Source organism: Protobothrops mucrosquamatus, unplaced genomic scaffold (genome assembly GCF_001527695.2).
Source record: "Protobothrops mucrosquamatus isolate PMUCROS unplaced genomic scaffold, P.Mucros_1.0 scaffold3930, whole genome shotgun sequence".
Taxonomy (NCBI): domain Eukaryota; kingdom Metazoa; phylum Chordata; class Lepidosauria; order Squamata; family Viperidae; genus Protobothrops; species Protobothrops mucrosquamatus.
The window spans coordinates 10,958-31,186 of record NW_015389874.1 but is presented as its reverse complement, the minus strand read 5'-3'; the positions used below and the strand labels follow the sequence as shown (position 1 = coordinate 31,186).

Genomic DNA, 20,229 nt, shown 5'->3' with positions numbered 1-20,229 from the left:
CGGGCCTGGCCTAGGGAGGATTTTAAACCGGGTTTTTTAAGAATAATTTTAACTGCACAACTTTAAATATTGGTTTAATTTGGTTTTATCTGGTGGGGGTTGTAAACATGTCTATGTTTTTAAATATGTTGTGAGCCGCCCTGAGTCCCGTTGGGAGAAGGGCGGGATATAAATCAAAACAAATAAATAAATAAATAAAATAAATAAATACTATATTTATATCTTGCCTTTATTCTATACAATTCAATGTGGCATTTGTAATGTCTCTACTTTCTATTTTCCTCAAACAAGTCTGGGAGATAGATTAGACCAGGGGTGTCAAACTCGCAAGGTCATGTGACGTGTCGCGACGTATCACAATTTTTTTCCCGTTGTCAGCAATGGGGTGGGTGCGGTTTCGCCGTGATGCATCCGGCCCGCGGGCCTGCAGTTTGATACCCCTGGGTTGGACTGAGAGAGAATGACTGGCCCAAACTCACTCAGTCAACTTTCAAGCCTAAGGATACCCTGGAAGTCACAGTCTCCCAATTTCTTGTCCAGCATCTTTTCCATCACAAAACTAGCTCTCAGTTTGCAAAAACATGAATAAGATTCATCACAAGCCCAGGGACTTTATTAAAAATGTCCTTGGATCTTCTTCCAACTGAAGAGGTAGAAAGTGCCACCATCATCCTGAAACTTGAGTCTTTGAGGAGCTGGGAAAGCCTTGTGCAGGCCTTCAAAGGAACTACTTCCTTTGGTGGAGATGATCATTAAAGATTTACAGTTTCTCTGATTTTTTTTGTGCTATGGCAGCCAGCTCAGACAAAAATAAATTGTCAAGGCAGATTCGGTACAATTGTTTCTTCTTTGTTGAACTGTTGTCTAATTCTACTCGTGTGTTGCAAGACATATCTCTTTGCGAAGTGATTCCAAAACACATCTTATTGTTCTTGTGTCTCAGGTCACTGCTGGTGTGTAGATGAGACGGGACGTTATGTTTCAGATTCTTTGATGACACGTTCAACACAACTGCCCCAGTGTAAGTCTTCTTCTTTAAAGATGGGCTGTTGCCCCGTTACAAGCTGAGTGCATGTTGGGATAAAATTAGTTCAGCTGATTTATGAAAGGCTGAGTTGAGGCCGTCCACATCTTTAGTATGGACGGCCTCAATCCAGCATTTCATAAACCAGCTAAACTATAGAGCAGGGGTGTCAAACTCAATTTCATTGAGGGCCACATCAGCATTGTAGTTGCCCTCGGGGGGGGGCACGCGTGGGTGTGGCCAGGGTGGGTGCAGCGTACTGGGTGGGCGTGGATGGAGTGGGTGTGGCCTACTGGGTGGGCATGGCCAATAGGGTTGCCAGGTCTGCTTCCAAAAAATAGCAGACAAGCGGGGGGGGGGGGTTAAGTAGTAAAAAAAGTAGACTGTACAGCTTTAGATTACGTACCATTTCATCATAAAGCTTTTGAATAAAAAAATGTCCACTATTTTGTGANAAAAGATAGTGAACATAATGTGAAAAAAGTGGACTGTCCACTCAAATAGTGGACACCTGGCAACTCTAATGGCCAACTCTACATCATTTGCGTCAAGGGTGCCTGTGGGGGACTGGGCAGGAGTGGGACAGATCTGAGGGTCTCTGGCAGAAGGGGGTGGGACCGGGGCAAGTGCCAAGGCATGGTCCATTTCTTCATTCCTCACAAAGGGTGACACCTCCCCAGCATGCACCCAGGGGGCGGGGCCGACGCAGCAGGGGCTGGTTCCTTGCTGTTTCTAGACGGCCTTGTGGAGCTAAATCTGAATGTGTTTCAGAATAGATGGCCACCACAAAATTGTACATTGGCTCTCAGCCGGCCTGGGCCAGGGCCAAGGCAGCGGGGGCCATTCCCTCACTGTTTCCAGGATGGCTTCGCAGGCCACATGAAACCATTTTGTGGGCCGCATCTGGCCCCTGGGCCTTGTGTTTGATATGTCTGCTATAGAGGGTCTTCCAAAACTTACCCTTAAAAATTCCCTTGATTTACAATCATTTGTTCGAACTTACAATGGCACTGAAAAAAAAGTGATTTAGGGGAGATCTTTGCATTTACAACCATTGCAGAATCCCCATGCTCACTCAATCAAAATGTGGGCACTTGGCAATCCGCGTGCATTTATGATAGTTGCAGCATCCCAGAGTCATGTGATCACAATTTGGGATCTTCCCAACTGGCTTCTGACAAGCAAAGTCAAGGGTGGAAATTGGATTTGCTTAATAATTGCATGATTCACTTAAGAACTGCAGTGATTTGCTACAGTAGTGGCCAAAACTGTGGAAACCTTTTGGGAAAAGTGTACAGTAGAAATGCCACCTTTGGTTAAGTTTCCACCCATTTTTCTTCTAATTTCTTTATAGCTGTAGCCTTGTTTACTTAATAATACTATTTTACATCGCTTTCTGGGCGACCAGTCAACTCTTTGCACCATTACTTTAATTTTATTACGTTTTACAAGCTCACTAAATGAAAGAACACAAAAAAACCCCAACCAACTTGATAACAATCACATAACACACTGACAAATGTCCTCCTATCAGCTTCAATATACGACATCAATAACTGGATCCTACTGTGATCTGATTGGCTCATTGCCAAAACAGGATGACACCCGATTGGCTCTCTAAACACTCATGCTCATTGGCTACAATCAGATGAAAGAAAGCTACCTGAGATCAACTTAAGGAAGTGGTGCTTCCTTTTTCTGGTTATTTGGCTAGAACTTTTCGTAGAATACAGTACAGATAATTGAACAAACTTTGTTGTATTACATTCTTGATTAAATTATCTTTCCATTGATATATAATTTTATGGTATTACTGCCCCCCAGAAAGTGGTGTTATTAGCCCTCAGACCTCAAAAATACACTTTTCCCAAAAGGTTTCCACAATTTTGGCCACTACTGTAAACCACTGTGGCAAAAAAAAGTTTGTAAAATCAGGCGCAATTCACTTAACAACCCCCTTGCTTAGCAATGGTAATTCTGGTTGTAATTCCCAATTGTGGTCGTAAGTTGAGGTCTATCTGTATTTTAACAGAATAAGAGAGTTGGAAGGGACCTCAGACATCTTTCAGTCCAACCCGCTACTTTAGCAGGAGACCCTATACCACTTCAGATAAATAGTTGTCCACTCTCTTATTAAAAACCTCCAGTGATGGAGCACCCACAGCTTCTGGAGGCAGGTCGTTCCACTGGTTAATTGTCCTCATTGTTAGGAAGTTTCTCCTTAGATTGGTCCTCTCCTTGATTAATTTCTATCCATGGCTTCTTGTTCTGCCTCCAGATGCTTTGGAGAATAGGTTGACCCCCCTCTTCTTTATGGCAGCTCCTTAGATCTTGGAACACTTGTATTTTGCTTCTCAGTCTGGTGTGAGAGATTTTTGTAGGTATCCTTGGAGATTTTGATTGGAATTGAATTCTGTCCTTGGCTCACTTATTTGGATTGATGAAGTGATCCTGGGGATGGATTTCTTCCACTGTGTCTCGATTACTGATTTCTTTGGCTGGAGTCAACACTTGGTGGTTTCACAGATCTGGTTTCCTCAGTATCTGCAACTGTCTTTAATTATTTGGGGTGAAGAAAGAAGTGGGTCTGCTGACTTGTTTGCTCCCTGGAATGCATATTAATCTGGAAAAAATGATCTGAATGCAGGTCAGACATCATGTCAACGTTCTCAAGTGAATGCAGAGATTGCCAGTTGGAGAATGAACAGACAGACACAGAACGCAATTTCAGCAGCTCTGTTCACTCCGTCCTGTCTAGAGGCAAGTTGTATAAAGCTGAAAACTGTATTTTAATTATTACAGCCTTACACTTTTCCCTTTTTGAAGGTTGAGATATTTGTATTTTTTTTTGAGGGGGAGGGAACATGGTGGTTTAGCAGTTATGATGCTGGGCTTGTTGGCTGGAAGGTTGGCAGTTTGAGACCCAAGCACCGTATGAAGGGATGAGCTCCAGCTCCTTGCTCCAGCTCCTAGCATACAAATGCAAGTAGATAAATAGGTACCTCTTCAATAGGAAGGTAACAGCGTTTGCCTCAACATGTAGTCATGCCCGCCACATGACCACAGAAGTGACTTCTGACAGTGCTGGCAGCCTTGTGTGCTGTCCCACTTACTCACATGTACACATAATGGTGGGTGGGTGGTTTTATTAATGTTCCCCAGCAATTCCCTTCACTAAAAACCCAGAACTGTCCAGCCACCAATGCTAGTCCATAGAGCAGGGGTCTTCAGACTTGGCCCTTTTATGACTCATGGACTTCAACTCCCAGAATGCCTCAGTCAGGCATGCCGGCTGAGGAATTCTGGGAATTGAAGTCCACGAGTTATAAAAGGGCCAAGTTTGAAGACCCCTGCCGTAGAGCAATGGCCAGTGAGTCCACAAGGCATTTGAAAGTTTCCCAAACAAGATAAACCCACTAGGCAAAATTAAATCTACAAGACAAGAGGGTGCATGAGACAAAACAAGTCCAGAGTTCACCAGCCTGATCCAAAGTTAAGGCAGAGGGTCAATCCAAAGCAAGGCTGAAATCCCAACAACCAGGAAACACACAGCTAAGAAATGTACACATTGTTCCCAGCATCGGCTCCATCTGTCTGCTGGGCTAAATAACCAAATTCTGGCGCAGCACGTCAAGAGGGATAAGGCTGCCTCCTCATGAGTAGTTGGGATAACCTTCGCTGCTCCTGCCTTTTCTCTGCCCTATGTGTTTTCACAGAAGGCAGTTCCTTCTCCTCATCCCTGACCGGCTGCAGCTGTGTGCTTTCCCACCCGAAGCTTCAGGGCTGTCCCACTATAGCTGTGCTTCACCCAAATCCCTCTCAGATGGCTGCTAGGTGTCAATGCTGCTATCATTGGATGTTCTTGTTTTGACAAAATATGAAGAGGCAGCCACTCTCTGTATAAGCTGTGTGGTACTTTTAGAGTTAAATTAGATGGTGCTGGGAAGGGAGGAGAAAGAATGTGTGTGGGGATTAGTTAAGATAAGAAACCGCAGGCTTACAGAACAACTTTGCCCTTCAAACTGATTGGAGAATGTGATTTATGACTGCTAATTGGAGGAGGGAATTGTGCTTGAATATTATGTGCTCAGGGGAGGGGAATTCAGGTCTTGGCATCCACCATGTTCATGCCAAAGGGTGCTGTACTATTAAAGAGACTTTAAGGTAAACAATGCCTCGAGGTTCTTTGAAGTATTTCCATAATTGGAACCATGACATTAGGAGCCATTGACCAACTCCCTTCCTGAAGTGCCCGGGACTGGTTCATTCTCCTCTGAACTGAAATCCAGAGAAGAATCTGTGGAAGTGTCTGGGAGAGTCATCACAACTAAGAAACGGAGATGAGCACTGGTCCCTAGAGTCAGAATCGACTGGAGAGGGGAATCCCTTACCTTTACTTTTCAGGGGGGAACGTGGCTAATTCCAGGTTCACTAAAAAAAATATGACTCCTCCTCCCTCTTCCCCCCCCCCCCCACAATTATTTTGCTTAGCAAGAGAACATGCTAGGTTCCGTAATTACTAAAACTACAGAAAACAAGATGTTTGATGCCTTCCATAATGCCTTGAGTGACTTTTTGGATTTTAGATGACTCTTGAGAGCTTTTCTTGGATCTATCAAGTCAAGGACGGGCAAGGTGTGGGGAGTTAGGGGCCCCAAGTAAGTCTCCTGACATATTCAGGACCAACAGAAGCCTTCTGATGATTTTGGAAAGAGCAACACTGATTTATTTTCACTAGCCTTTGGGGAGTTTTAAGGGCAGGAAGGGCAATGGGAATCTCAGGACCAATAGCTCCCATTCCCAACCTCCCCATGCAAATCTAGAACCTTTTTTTTGTTGCTGTTGGTTTTTGATGGTTCTTAAAAGTGGGAATTGGAGCAGGAAGCTTCCCATAGGGAAGGGGTAGGCAACCTTGGCTCTTTTATGACTCATGGACTTCAACTCCCAGAATTCCTGAGCCAGTATGGCTCAGCTTGGAAACCTCTCCCTTTCTCCTCAGCACGGCTGGCTCAGGCATTCTGGGAGTTGAAGTCCACGAGTCATAAAAGAGCCAAGGTTGCCTACCCCTGCCATAGGGAAGCCATTCCCATCTTAAAATTTCCCCAGACTTTGAAAAAGAATCCAAAGTGTCAATGAAATGATCTTGGGATACAAATGGAATGCTCAGGAGCCATACATGACCACCATCTGTAGATTGTCTATGTCTCCAAATAAGTAGTATGTAAGCGAAGATTCCTTTGAGTTCAACTTTTGGTGACTACATGGGCACAATTGTGCTATTTATTGGCATCGACACAGGTGTCCTTTGCTATTGCCCTCTTCAAGGGTAGGGTTTTTGTTTGGCTTCCCAACCTAGTTCACAAATATTTATCAAATTGAATGTTGTTTTACCTTCTTTGGGATCAATCACACTCAGCCACTCATTATTGTACTACTCGTTTTAGAATGAGTAGTACTAATAAAGTAGAATATAAAGGAGAATGAGTAATATAATAATGAGATCAAATAGCAGAAAAGATGAAGGGTGTTGTGTTTAAATTAGCCAGCATTTAAATTTTGTTCAGAATTCTAGTACACCAATCTTGTACAGAATTTGTTGACATAATTCTCTCTCTCTCTCTCTCTCTCTCTCTCTCTCTCTCTCTCTCTCTCTCTCTGTGTGTGTGTGTGTGTGTGTGTGTGTGTCTGTCCTCTGTGTCTGTGTCTGTCTGTCTCTCTCTCTGTGTGTCTGTCTGTCTCTGTGTGTCTCTGTCTCTCTGTCTCTCTCTATGTGTGTGTGTGTCTCTCTCTCTGTCTTTGTCTCTGTCTGTCTGTCTGTCTCTGTCTGTCTGTCTCTGTCTCTCTCTCTGTCTGTCTCTCTCTCTCTCTCATTTATGTGCTGCTCATCTCACTCATCTCTCTATTTTAGAATGGAGACTATGCAAATGTTCAGAAATTGGGTCAACGGGCCTGGTGTGTCAACCCGGTGTCAGGAGAAGTAACGCAAGAGAGCAAAGTTGATTCTAACGGCGAGGTTCCTTGTAAGTGCCTCCATTTGTTTTCTAATTTAACTTTTGATCCTATTTAGGGAGTCTCCCGAAGTTCTCCTTTAGCTAATCCCGTCTTCTAAAGTGAAGGAAATTATTTGGTGACAAGAACAGGGTATTCTCCTGGCAGGAATAATGTTAGTGACAAGAGAATACCACTTTCTTGTTACCAAGTAATCGGCATTAGTAAGATTGGTCCGTAAGATTATCTGGGACACTACACATCCTCTCCACGACCTGTTTTCCTTGTTCCCTTCTGGGAGGAGGGGGCTCCGTGGTATCCGTAGCAGAACATCCAGATTCAGCCATAGTTTCATTCCATACAGCATTAACCTTGTGAACTCTCAAGCTTCCTCCTTCCGTTATATATTCAAGATGGACAGTATTTAATATTTATTCGCTATGTATATGTAGGAGTGTGGGTCTATACATACATTGTATATAGTATGTTTAGGTGTGCGTCATGTATGTGTTTCACTTTGAGAGCAGGCAACTAAATTTCATTTTTGATGTGTGCCGTTGTGCCCACAGTAAAAAAATGACAATAAAAGTTATCTTATCTTATCTTATATGATTAGAAAGCACATACCTGCTTTCCTGACATAGCACAGTTCCTGCATGATTTCTCCCCCTTCCCCCCCAAAAAAATTCTCTAAAGAAGTTTCTGAGCAGTGTACAAACACATTCCAAAATACTTTGGATAGAATTTTGGCTTAAGTCTTCAGGAATGCTCTTACTGTATTCTCAGCTTTCACCAATGGAAACTTTTGTTCCTATTAAACTGATTAAAGCTCTATTTATAAGTGTCTGTTTCTAGCCAATGAAAAAGGAATAAGAATAAGAATAAGAATAAGAAAGGACTTTCCCCCAGGGGAAGAAAATACCAGATTTTACTAACTAGGTGTGACCACAGGAAATATTTATTTGTATATTAATCTATTTTTTTATGCTGCCTGATTGCTGGTTGTTAAGTTAGTAACACAGTTGTAAAGTGAATCTGGCTTCCCCCTTGACTTTGGTGGTCAAAAGGTTGCAAAAGAGGATCACATGATTCTGGGGCCCTGTGACTGTCATAAATTTGAGTCAGTTGCCAAGCGTCTGAATTTTGACCACGTGCCCATGGGGATGCTGCAATGATTGTAAGTGTGAAACATAGTCGTAAGTTGCTTTTTTTCAATGCTGTTGTAACTTAGAATGGTCATTAAACTGACGGTTGTAAGTCAAGGACAAAGTTAGGCAAATAGAAGTAGAAAGACTGTGGCAAAAGCAAGCAAAGGTAGTTCCAATAGTAATTGGGCCCTGGGTGCAATCCCAAAACATCTGGAGCAGCACCTTCGGCATTGACAAACTCAGCATCAGTCAATTGCAAAAGGCCTTTTTACTGTCGGCAACCTTGGCTCTTTTATGACTCGTGGACTCCAACTCCAGAATTCCTGAGCCAGCCACGCTGAGGGGAAAGGGAGAGGTTTCCAAGCTGAGCCATGCTGGCTCAGGAATTCTGGGAGTTGAAGTCCACGAGTCATAAAAGAGCCACGGTTGCCTACCCCTGTTTTATACCATCAGATAACAACATCTGCCTAGCCCAGGTCTTTGGGAAGGACTCGATAGGTGGATACAAATGCCAAATCCAGTCTAAACATCTGGCAGACTGTGCAACCCACCTTAATGCAGGTAGTCCTCAACTTACGACAGTTTGTTTACTGACTGTTCAAAGTTACAACGGCACTGAAAAATGTGACTTATGACCATTTGTCACCGTTCCGAGTCCTTTGCAGTGTCCCCCATAGTCATGTGATCAAAATTCAGACATTTGATATTGATATATTTCAGTTGCCGTGTCCTGAGGTCACGTGATCATCTTTTGTGACCTTCTGATGAGCAAAGTCAATGGGGAAGCCAGAGTCACTTAACAACCGGGTTGCTAACTTATCAGCTGCAATGATTCACTTAATTACTGCAGTACGAAAGGTCATAAAATGGGGCAAAACTCACTTAACAATTGTCTCACTTAACAACAGAAATGTTGGGCTCAATTGTGGTCGTAAGTTGAGGACTACCTGTAATGTAAAAAAAGGCTAGGAGGACAGATCAGACAAGAATGAAGCAAAGAGTCTTTATTATTCCTTGATAAAAGCCTGAATTGATAACACTTCAGTGGGTAAAACTGTTATGGTTGCAATAGAGAAAAGAACAGAACGGAACAGAACAGAACAGAATAGAAACTTTATTGTCACTTTAAATGTACGCTAATCAGCATACATTAAAACGAAAGTGCGTTGCATTCAGCTCTCAAAAAAAAAAAACCATATAAGGAACGGCTGCTGGAATTGGGTATGTCTAGTTTAATGAAGAGAAGGACGAGGGGGGACATGATAGCAGTGTTCCAATATCTCAGGGGTTGCCATAAAGAAGAGGGAGTCAAGCGATTCTCCAAAGCGCCTGAAGGCAGGAGAAGAAGCAACGGGTGGAAACTAATCAAGGAGAGAAGCAATCTAGAACTAAGGAGAAACTTCCTGACAGTGAGAACAATTAACCAGTGGAACAACCTGCCTCCAGAAGCGGTGAATGCTCCAACACTGGAAGTTTTTAAGAAGAGACTGGACAGCCATTTGTCCGAAATGGTANGCAATCTAGAACTAAGGAGAAACTTCCTGACAGTGAGAACAATTAACCAGTGGAACAACCTGCCTCCAGAAGCGGTGAATGCTCCAACACTGGAAGTTTTTAAGAAGAGACTGGACAGCCATTTGTCCGAAATGGTATAGGGTTTCCTGCCTGAGCAGGGGGTTGGACTAGATCACCTTCAAGGTCCCTTCCAACTTTACTATTATTATTATTATTATTATTATTATTATTATTATTATTATTATTATTATTATTATTATTATTATTATTATTATTATTATTATTATTAATATGGTAAAAAAAAGAATCCTGAGAATGTACGAGGTGGATGGCATAGGGCAGGGGTCCCCAACCCCCAGTCTGTGGACCCGTACTGGGCCACAAAATGCCAGCATCTGGGCCGCACAAACAAGCAAAGCCCCATCCACGGGATGCAGTCAGAACACAAAACCACACCCCCTTCAGTCCGCAGAAAAACCTCTCTCCATGTAACCGATCCCTGGTGCCCAAAAGGTTGGGTGCCAACGCTGCTAACATCGGATGTTTTGCTTTGACAACAGTTGGAGATGCAACCATTTTCTTCTTATATTTTACTTTTAGAGTTAGAGTTACAGTAGATGATGCTGGGGGGAGGAATGTGCATGAGAGTTTAGCTAGACATAACAATACTGGACTTAGTGTGAACCAAGGTTATTGAAATAAGAGCTGATAAGAATTGGCGGGTTAGAGAACAGGAGGGAAAGCCTGCATTTCAAACTAATTGGAGAATGTGATTTATGACTGTTAATTGGAGGAGGGAATTGTGCTTTGATACTATGGGCTCAGGGGAGGGGAATTCAATTTTTGGCTTCGACTGTGTTAGTGCCGATGCTATGCTTCTCAAATAAGGTAAACAATGCCTCGAAGTTCTTTGAAGAGTTTCATCTGTCGGAACCATGACATTGGGGATCTCTGGCATAGGGAACAAAACTGTTACAGAATTTGGTAGTCCTACTGGAAATACTTCGAAACCTCCTCCCAGAGGGGGGCAACAGAAACAGACCGTGAAGTGGGTGTGTGGGGTCTCTAACAATGCTTTGAGCTCTAAGCATGTAGCACTTATAAGCAGTATCCTGAATAATGGGAAGCGAGCTTCCTATAATCCTCTCAGCTGTCTTTACCACTCTCTGCATGGACCTTCCATCTGAGACTCTGCTACCACCAAACCAAACAGCAACTCTATTGCTTCAGACTGTGCCTGTCCTTCACCATCTGCTTCTTCTTTTGAAGGCCCCAGCTACTGCAATCTGTTGAAGTCGAAAGCTCTGGTGCGGGAAATTGGTAGAGGCTACATCCCTGAGTGTGAAAGTGACCCTCAGGGTTTCTCTCCAGTGCAATGCAGTGAAGATCAAGCAAGCTGTTGGTGTGTCTTTGACAATGGTCAGGAGGCACCAGGGACAAGAGTTAATGGCCAGAAATCTGCTTGTGAACGTAAGTAACACTTCGAGGACCAGGGGAATGGAATGGAATGGAATGGAATAGAATAGAATAGAATAGAATAGAATAGAATAGAATAGAATAGAATAGAATAGAATAGAGAATGGAATGGAATGGAATAGAATAGAATAGAATAGAATAGAATAGAATAGAATAGAATAGAATAGAATAGAATAGAATAGAAATTAGAATAGGGAATGGAACAGAATAGAAATTAGAATAGAGAATGGAATAGAATAGAAGAGAATAAAAATTAGAATAGAAATTAGAATAGAAGAATAGAATAGAATAGAATAGAATAGAATAGAATAGAATAGAATAGAATAGAATAGAATAGAATAGAATAGAAATGGAAGGCACTTTGAAGGTCTTCTAGTTCAACCCCCTGCTCAGGCAGGAAACCCTATACCATTTCAGCAAATGGTTGTCCAATCTCTTCTTAAAAACTTCCAGTATCGGAGCCTTCACACTTACCAAGTATCTGTATAGTGATCACATGACCATGGGGATACTGCAATGGTTGTAAGTGTGAAAAATGGTTATAAGTCATTTTTTTCAGTGCCATTGTAACTGCTTCTATTTCTTCTCCTTCTGTTTGCTAGGAAGTGACAGGACCGGATGCTGTGATATTAGCCTTTTTTTAAATGTTGAGTTTCTATGGCTAGTCTAGAGAAAAGAAGGACTAAGGGTGACATGATAGCAATACTCCAGTATTTGAGGGCCTGTCACAAAAAAGAGGGGGCCAACTTATTTTCCAAAGGACCAGAAGGCAGAACAAGAAACAATGGATGGAAACTAACCAAGGAGAGAAGCAACCTGGAATTAAGGAGAAATTTCCTGACAGTTAGGACAATTAACTAGTGGAACGGCTTGCCTTCAGAAGTTGTAGGCGCTTCATCACTGGAGGTTTTTAAGAAGAGACTGGACAACCACCTGAAATGGTACAGGGTCTCCTGCTTGAGCAGGGGATGGAACTAGAAGACTCCAAGTCCCGTCAGGCTTTATTCTGATTGATTGATTGATTGACCCTCATCAAGAGGCTCTTTAGTTCTTCTTCACTTTCTGCCATTAGAGTTTCTACATTAGGCTGGGATTTTGGGCAACATGTGGCCTCTGTTATACTTACTCAGTACAGATAGTCCTCGACTTGCGCTGAATTCATTCAGTGACCATTCAAAGTTACAATGGCACTGAAAATGGACTCATGACCATTTTTCAGACTTACAACATTTGCAGCATCCCCACAGTCATGTGATCAACATTCAGCTTGGCCAACTGCTTCATTTTTATGACAACTATAATAATAATAATAACAATAATAAAGTTGGAAGGGACCTTGGAGATCATCTAGTCCAACACCCTGCTCAGGCAGGAAACCCTATACCATTTCGGACAAATGTCTGTCCAGTCTCTTCTTCAAAACTTTCAGTGTTGGAGCATTCACCGCTTCTGGAGGCAGGTTGTTCCACTGGTTAATTGTTCTAACTGTCAGGAAGTTTCTCCTTAGTTCTGGGTTGCTTCTCTCCTTGATGAGTTTCCATCCGTTGCTTCTTGTCCTGCCTTCAGACGCTTTGAAGAATAGCTTGATTCCCTCTTCGTTGTGGCAACCCCTGAGATATTGGAACACTGCTATCATGTCCCCCCTCGTCCTTCTCTTCGTTAAATTAGACATACCCAATTCCAGCAGCCTTTCCTTGTGATTGCCTGTTGTGATCTTTTGACAAGCAAAAGTCAATGGGGGGGGGGAGATCCACTTAACAACGACGTTCCTAACTTAATGATTGCAGTGATTCAGTTAGCAACAGTGGCAAGAAGCTCGTAAAATGGGGCCAAATTCACTTAATACCTTGTTTTGCTTAACGACAGAAATTTTGGGCTCAGTTGTGGGGACTGGTTTGGACAAAACTCAGCAGCACTTTTTTGTGTGGCTGCTGATAAAAAGAGGATCGCCAACATGATCGCCAACATCCGGTAACGGATATGGCACAAGAAGAAGAAGAAGAAGAAGTCAAGGCCTATCTGTATGTGATCACTTCCTTCTTCCACCAATAGCCCAGATAATGTCTCCTTCCCAGAGCTGATTTGAATACGTAGGACCATTCCTTGGAATGACCTTGTTCACCATGTTCTTTCAGGTCCACGGTGTCCTCTACCTTATAACGCTTCTAGCCCGACCAACGGTGGGGTTTTTTGCAACATCAACACTGCAAACACAAAAACTCAACAATGTCAAGTGATTTGCTCTCCGGGCTATCAAGACGTCTTTTCCCAAGGAGATTCTCTTCTGTGTGATACTGAGAATCTTCTCTGGCTTACAAGCCCGCCTCATTCTCATGCCTGCCAAAGTGAGTATACCAGGAGAGAACGTACGCGAAACCTTGTAGTAGCGTACAAACGCTTTTTCATTCAAAATACAGGAAGCCCTTGACTTACTACTGGTTGCTCAGTGGCCCTTCGAAGTTGCAATGACCTCTCCAGGTCTACCTATGGCCTGGTTGATTTTGGGTCATTGACTAGGAGGCTGTGAATTCTAGTCCCGCCTTAGGCATGAAAGCCAGCTGGGTGATATTGGGTCATTGACTAGGAGACTGTGAATTCTAGTCCCGCCTTAGGCATGAAAGCCATCTGGGTGATTTTGGGTCATTGACTAGGAGGCTGTGAATTCTAGTCCCGCCTTAGGCATGAAAGCCAGCTGGGTGATTTGGGGTCTTTGACTAGGAGACTGTGAATTCTAGTCCCGCCTTAGGCATGAAAGCCAGCTGGGTGATATTGGGTCATTGACTAGAAGACTCTGAATTCTAGTCCCGCCTTAGGCATGAAAGCCAGCTGGGTGATAAACCCAGTAACTGATGGAGGCTGTGAATTCTAGTCCCGCCTTAGGCATGAAAGCCAGCTGGGTGATATTGGGTCGTTGACTAGGAGACTGTGAATTCTAGTCCCGCCTTAGGCATGAAAGCCAGCTGGGTGATTTGGGGTCTTTGACTAGGAGACTGTGAATTCTAGTCCCGCCTTAGGCATGAAAGCCAGCTGGGTGATATTGGGTCGTTGACTAGGAGACTGTGAATTCTAGTCCTGCCTTTAGGCATAAAAACCAGCTGGGTGATTTGGGTTTTTTGACTAGGAGACTGTGAATTCTAGTCCCGGCTTAGGCATGAAAGCCAGCTGGGTGATATTGGGTCATTGACTAGGAGGCTGTGAATTCTAGTCCCGCCTTAGGCATGAAAGCCAGCTGGGTGATTTTAGGCCAATCTCTCTCTCTCAGCTCTAAGAAACAAGAAGGTCAGGGCAAACCACTTCCAAAAATGCTGTCAAGAAAACTGCAGGGATTTCTCCAGGAGTCAACATTGACTCAAACTCATCAAAACAAGCACCTTCTTATACATGGAATAATTGTAGGTATTATGATGTAGAAATGTGGGGTCCCCCCCCATTTTATTTTGCAGTTATAGTCATCTTGCAGCCTTGCTTGCAAGCCCTTTTTGGTAGTAGATGGGAGGGAGTGTGATTGTTCGTATTGTAGTTTTAACCTTGAATTAAGACTAGCTCAGTCCTAGGAAGGAGGCAATGGCAAATCACTTTTGGAAAAAAGAACATTTGCCAAGAAAACTGCAGGGACTTGTCCAGATGGCCTCTGAGAATTGGACGTGACTGAACAGAAGTTCCAAAGGTGCTTTTTTCAGGAGGCAACTGGACTTTGTTGTTTTTCTTTGAAGACGTTTCGCTTCTCCTCCAAGAAGCTTCTTCAGCTCTGACTGGATGGTGGGGAGAACAAACCAAACAGGACTAGATTCAGCAGTCCATCTGCATTTAAAAGACAAAGGCCACTCTTTCGAAGACAGTGAAGTCCACATTTTGGACAGAGAGGACTATGGTTTGAAAGAGGGGTCAAAGAGGCCATCTATGTCAAAACTGAACAGCCCTCTCCCAACAGAGGGGGAGGGATACAACATCATCAATCTCCAGTCTACAACATGACCCTTTCAGCAGTTTCAAGAAGGCTCCACACCCATTTGTACCACTCAGGTGACCCTGAAGACAGAGATAAGCCTCCAGGTGGACTCAATGACTCTCTAAAAGAATGCAAATGACCAGCTGTCTGCAAGGAGTATAAATCCTTCCATTTCCCACCATACAGTCAGAGCTGAAGAAGCTTCTTGGATGAGAAGCAAAATGTCTTCAAAGAAAAACAAGAAAGTCCAGTTGCCTCCTGAAAATGCATCTTTGGGACAACCATGAACTGGATGACAGAGAATCTCCATAGATGACTCAACAGAAGAAGAAGAAAAGACAAACCAGGTCTTCATTATTGAGTGCAATGTTTTATTTTTTCATTAGTTTTCTTGAATTTGAAATATACTGTAAGGAAAATAAGGAGGAATGCACCTCAAAGGGTCTAATGTTGTTGGATCCTTGGTCTAACCCTGACTTTGTTTACCTTATGTTTAGGACTGCAGCCATTCCAGAGTGTCCAGATTCAAACCCAGTTTCAGCTCATCTTGCCTCCCGAGAAGACCTGCAGCCCTGACTATTCTGGGTTGCTGGAGACATTCCAGATCTTCATTCTGGACGAGCTGAAGTCTCGTGGCTTTTGCCATATTCAGGTATTTTAATTGTGAATCTATGCAAAAGCCAGTGAAACAGCTCTGTCGTGGATTGGGCAAGGCCATCCCTGGGTATGATCTGGCCAGCCAATAGGAGCACACTGATCTTTGAATCTATCATGATATTACTACTACAACAACATTTGTGTCAGAAGTATCTACCAGCTACTTCTGGGTTGAAAGGACTAGCTGGTGACATCACCATTGCCCAGGGCAGGGGTAGGCAACCTTGGCTCTTTTATGACTCGTGGACTTCAACTCCCAGAATTCCTGAGCCAGCCATGCTGAGGGGAAAGGGAGAGGTTTCCAAGCTGAGCCATGCTGGCTCAGGAATTCTGGGAGTTGAAGTCCATGAGTCATAAAAGAGCCAAAGTTGCCTACCCCTGGCCCAGGGGATGCTCAAAGGGGCTCCCTTCATGTTCTCGGTATTTTCCCACCGGAGTGGTACCTATTTATCTACTTGCATTTTCATGCTTTCAAACTGCTAGGTGGGCAGGACCTGGAGCAAATTGACGGGAGCTCATTCCATCACACATTCCATTGTGCTTTACGGGTTTAGAACAGCTGAGCTGTCAACCTCTTCATGGTCTTCTGACTTAGCATCCTAACCTCATGAGCCACCCCGGCCCCTATATCATAGCATTAAACTGAGTGGGTTCAGAAAGCATTCATTGATAGTTGGGCTATAAGCTCATCCTCTGTATCCAAGACAATTATATTATAAAGAGTCAGTTTGTTCTAGTCTAGGGGTCTTCAAACTTGGCCCTTTGATGACTTGTGGACTTCAACTCCCAGAATTCCTCAGCCAGGCGTGCCTGGCTGAGGAATTCTGGGAGTTGAAGTCCACAAGTCATCAAAGGGCCAAGTTTGAAGATGCCCATTCTAATAGCTAAGAGGCATCAGAGTAGAAGCCAGGAGACTATGAGTTCTCATCCTGCCTTAGGCATGAAAGCCAACTGGGTGACTTTGGACCAATCACCAGGAGGCTGTGAGTTCTACTCTCGCCTTTGGCAAGAAAACTGACTGGGTGACTTTGGGCCAATCACGCTCTCTCAGCCCAATCCATCTCACAGGGTTTTTTTTGTTGTGGGAAGAAAGCAGGATTAAATATAAAATGTTTGTTTTAAGCATATCCTTAATCAAGAGTTCTGGCTGAATTCAAATCACCACTACTGCTAACAACAGTAAAATCTGATCTTTCGTTTTAAGGTCAATACTTTGGGGAACTTGGTGTCTGTTCCAGTCTGTGGAGATTCTGCTGTCCTGGTTCAATGTGCAGCTGCTGACCGTCTGGGAGCGAACATCACGTGGCAAGCTATGCTCAAAAATGTGCCAGCTACTGCACTTCCTGATTTATATGACATTGGTTAGTTTATTATTTCTAGCGTAATGTGGCTGTTGTGACTAAGATATTATTGGCCTTCCTCCTCTTCAAATATGTCAGCGGACTGGAGATCTAATCAAAAGGCCTGCCATGAATTATTGAAAATTCAAAACAAATATTTTGTTTTAATTCCTTGAAATGAGTTGAACATTTGAGTTCACAGGAGCTCTACCATCACCACAACAAACTGTGATTTAACTGTGCTTTGAGTTGGAATCATACTGAAATATATTTGTCAAAGAGGATCTAATTCTTTGCAGTGTCGCAGGTGGTATTTACCAACTGAGAAAAGGAGGAAGGGAGGGAGGGAGCGGAGGGAGAGAGGAGGGGGAAGAGAAGGAAGGAAGGAAGGAAGGAAGAAAGAGAGGAAGGAAAGAGGAGAGGGAGGAAGGAAGGAAGGAAGGAAAGAGGAGAGGGAGGGAGGGAGGGAGGAAGGAAGGAAGGAGGAGAGGGAGGGAGGGAAGAAGGAAGGAGGAGAGGGAGGGAAGGAGGAAGGAAGGAGGAGAGGGAGGAAGGAAGGAAGGAAGGAAGGAAGGAAGGAAGGAAGGAAAGAGGAGAGGGAGGGAGGGAGGGAGGGAGGAAGGAACGAGGAGAGGGAGGGAAGGAGGAAGGAAGGAGGAGAGGGAGGAAGGAAGGAAAGAGGAGAGGGAGGGAGGGAGGAAGGAAGGAACGAGGAGAGGGAGGGAAGGAGGAAGGAAGGAAGGAAGGAAGAGTTTTCTGTTATTTTGCCCCAGCTTAAAAAGCCCCTTCAAAAGAAAATTAACTCCCCCCCCCCAAAGTATACCATGAATGTCAAGCTTGAATTTCTTGTGTATTAATGTTACTGTCTAAGATTTGGGTTAGGTTGCAGTTGCTATTAATAGATTAATCATTCAGTTCCAATGTTCTTGCACATTCCTACTTTCCAGTTTGAAATTCCTAAACTCTGACTGTATGGATCTGTCATTATCCTAAGAAAGGCCAAATCGTAACCATCTCCAGAAACTGTCTGTGAGGAGAATGGTTATGTGGTCACCCGTTCTGAAAGCTATATCTGTATCTATATCCTTGCATCTGGGATGGATTAAAAGGAGAGAAGCTCTCTGCTTGCTCATATGTCTGAAATACTTGTATCCATCAAAGGATAAGATGAGATTAGACCCAAATTGCATTTTTGTTTGCCTTGGAAAGCTGTCTGGACCACCAAAGAAATAACTAAGATCTATTCAATAACTGTTAAGAACTGTGGTAGGATTATATTATAAACCAGCACAGACATATATTTGCACTAGAGAGAAATAGCAAAGCAAGGTTATTTTGTGATAAAATTGTACAACATATAAGGTTCATGATCCCAAGCCCATAGGAGCACATGATGGACCAATTTCAAGAAACGTGATTGGAAAATCTGTTTCAACAGGCAGGCATCAGCTGAAGAAACTGTCATTTGAGCTTTATTTTATTTCTATTCTTGAAAAATAGGAGTTGCTCATGAACAGAATTGGAAGATTGGGGGAAAAAATTGGAGATGAAACCCAATTTGTCCTTTCATTTCCCAATTTTTCCAGTCTTCAAATTCAGTTCATGGTATTTTCATGTCCCCACAGACTTTCACATGGCTCTTGCTGCATATTTTTCCTGAGACTTGCGTTTTTCCATCACACAGACACTTTGTGAGTGATGGTCTTTAATATGATTCAACATATCACTGTTCACTAGTGTATAATATCTATCTGGGCACTTTTTCTGACATATTCTTTTAAATTCATAGTTTCAAAGATTCAGAGAAGTGCAATTTTTAAGGATCACTCAGGTTCTCTATCTCTCTTATCTGTCTGCCTGCCTGCCTGCCTGCCTGCCTGCCTGCCTGCCTGCCTGCCTGCCTGCCTGTCTGTCTGTCTGTCTGTCTGTCTGTCTGTCTGTCTCTATCTATCTATCTATCTATCTATCTATCTATCTATCTATCTATCTATCTATCTATCTATCTATCTATCTATCTATCTATCTATCTATCTATCTATCTATCTATCTATCTATCTATCTATCTATCTATCTATCTACCTACCTACCTACCTACCTACCTACCTACCTACCTATCTCCCATCTCACCATAAGGTGACTCTCGGTGACTTACAACATTAAATATTAGCTTGAGAATGCAAATCAGATTATTTTTTCCTCTTTTCTATCCACAAAAACTTCCCATTAAGTTCCTATTAAATCATGGAATAGGGGTGACAAGATCCTTGGTAAGGAGATCAGAATAAGCATGTCTATTGCCAATTAGTTATAAATAGAAATATCAGTTAATTAAAAAAAAATAGCCAGGAGCCTTCAAGCTTTTAATATAAGCCAGTGTTTCTCAACCTTGACAATTTTAAGGCATGTGGACGTCAACTCCCAGAATTCCACAGACAGCATTGCTGGCTGTGGAATTCTGGGAGTTGAAGTCCACATGCCTTAAAATTGTTAAGGTTGAGAAACACTGATATAAGCAGTACAGCTATATACAGTAAATATAACATATAAACTTTAGAGGCTCTTCATTTCATCTCCTTGAATCACCAATATTCCACCTTCCTGAAACTTTGGCACAGCCACTTTTCCAGGTCTTCTGGTTTGTGAGGTGTCCTTGGTGTCCTTTGAGCTTGGCTGTTTTCTTGCAGATGTTTCATTACCCAACTAGATAGCATCATCAGTGGTAGTTGAGAATGGAGTTTGCTCCCATTTTACATATTGATGACTTGCCTTTGTCAGTGTTGGTGAGAGGGGTCTTAGTGGTTTCTTGATTGGGTTGTTGTTTACTGCTAGCTTGTTTGTTTGAGTTGGTCATTCCTCGATTGGGGTATTGCTGGCTTCTTGGTTGTTGGTCTAATGTTAATCTTCTTGATTTATTCATGCATGCCCCAGAAGACCTTTCTGTTGGGTCTGCTCCAAATGGAATGCCTTATGCCAGCTTGAATAAGTACCAAGTCTAATCATCAAAGTACTAAGTCCTTAGAGTGGGTCTCTTATCCTTGAATTATCCACTCATTCCAATGGAAGGTGCCCATAGGATGTATCTGTCAGTATTTTCCCACTGGAATTCTTCTACCTTCGTTCCCTGATTTCTAT

At 43.0% G+C, this 20,229-nt stretch overlaps 1 protein-coding gene across 1 annotated transcript in view; it reads left to right on the top strand.

The window, feature by feature from the left end:
• The window catches only part of LOC107298378 (thyroglobulin-like), a gene marked incomplete at both ends in the record, with an annotated part of 51,198 nt that overhangs the window by 20,147 nt on the left and 10,822 nt on the right, over positions 1 to 20,229 (top strand). Inside the window, 5 exons of the mRNA XM_029286510.1 lie at positions 944 to 1,021; positions 10,945 to 11,145; positions 13,287 to 13,496; positions 15,598 to 15,752; positions 16,962 to 17,118. Of these exons, the coding sequence (XP_029142343.1) occupies positions 944 to 1,021; positions 10,945 to 11,145; positions 13,287 to 13,496; positions 15,598 to 15,752; positions 16,962 to 17,118 (801 nt within the window). The remainder of the gene's footprint in view (positions 1 to 943; positions 1,022 to 10,944; positions 11,146 to 13,286; positions 13,497 to 15,597; positions 15,753 to 16,961; positions 17,119 to 20,229) is intronic.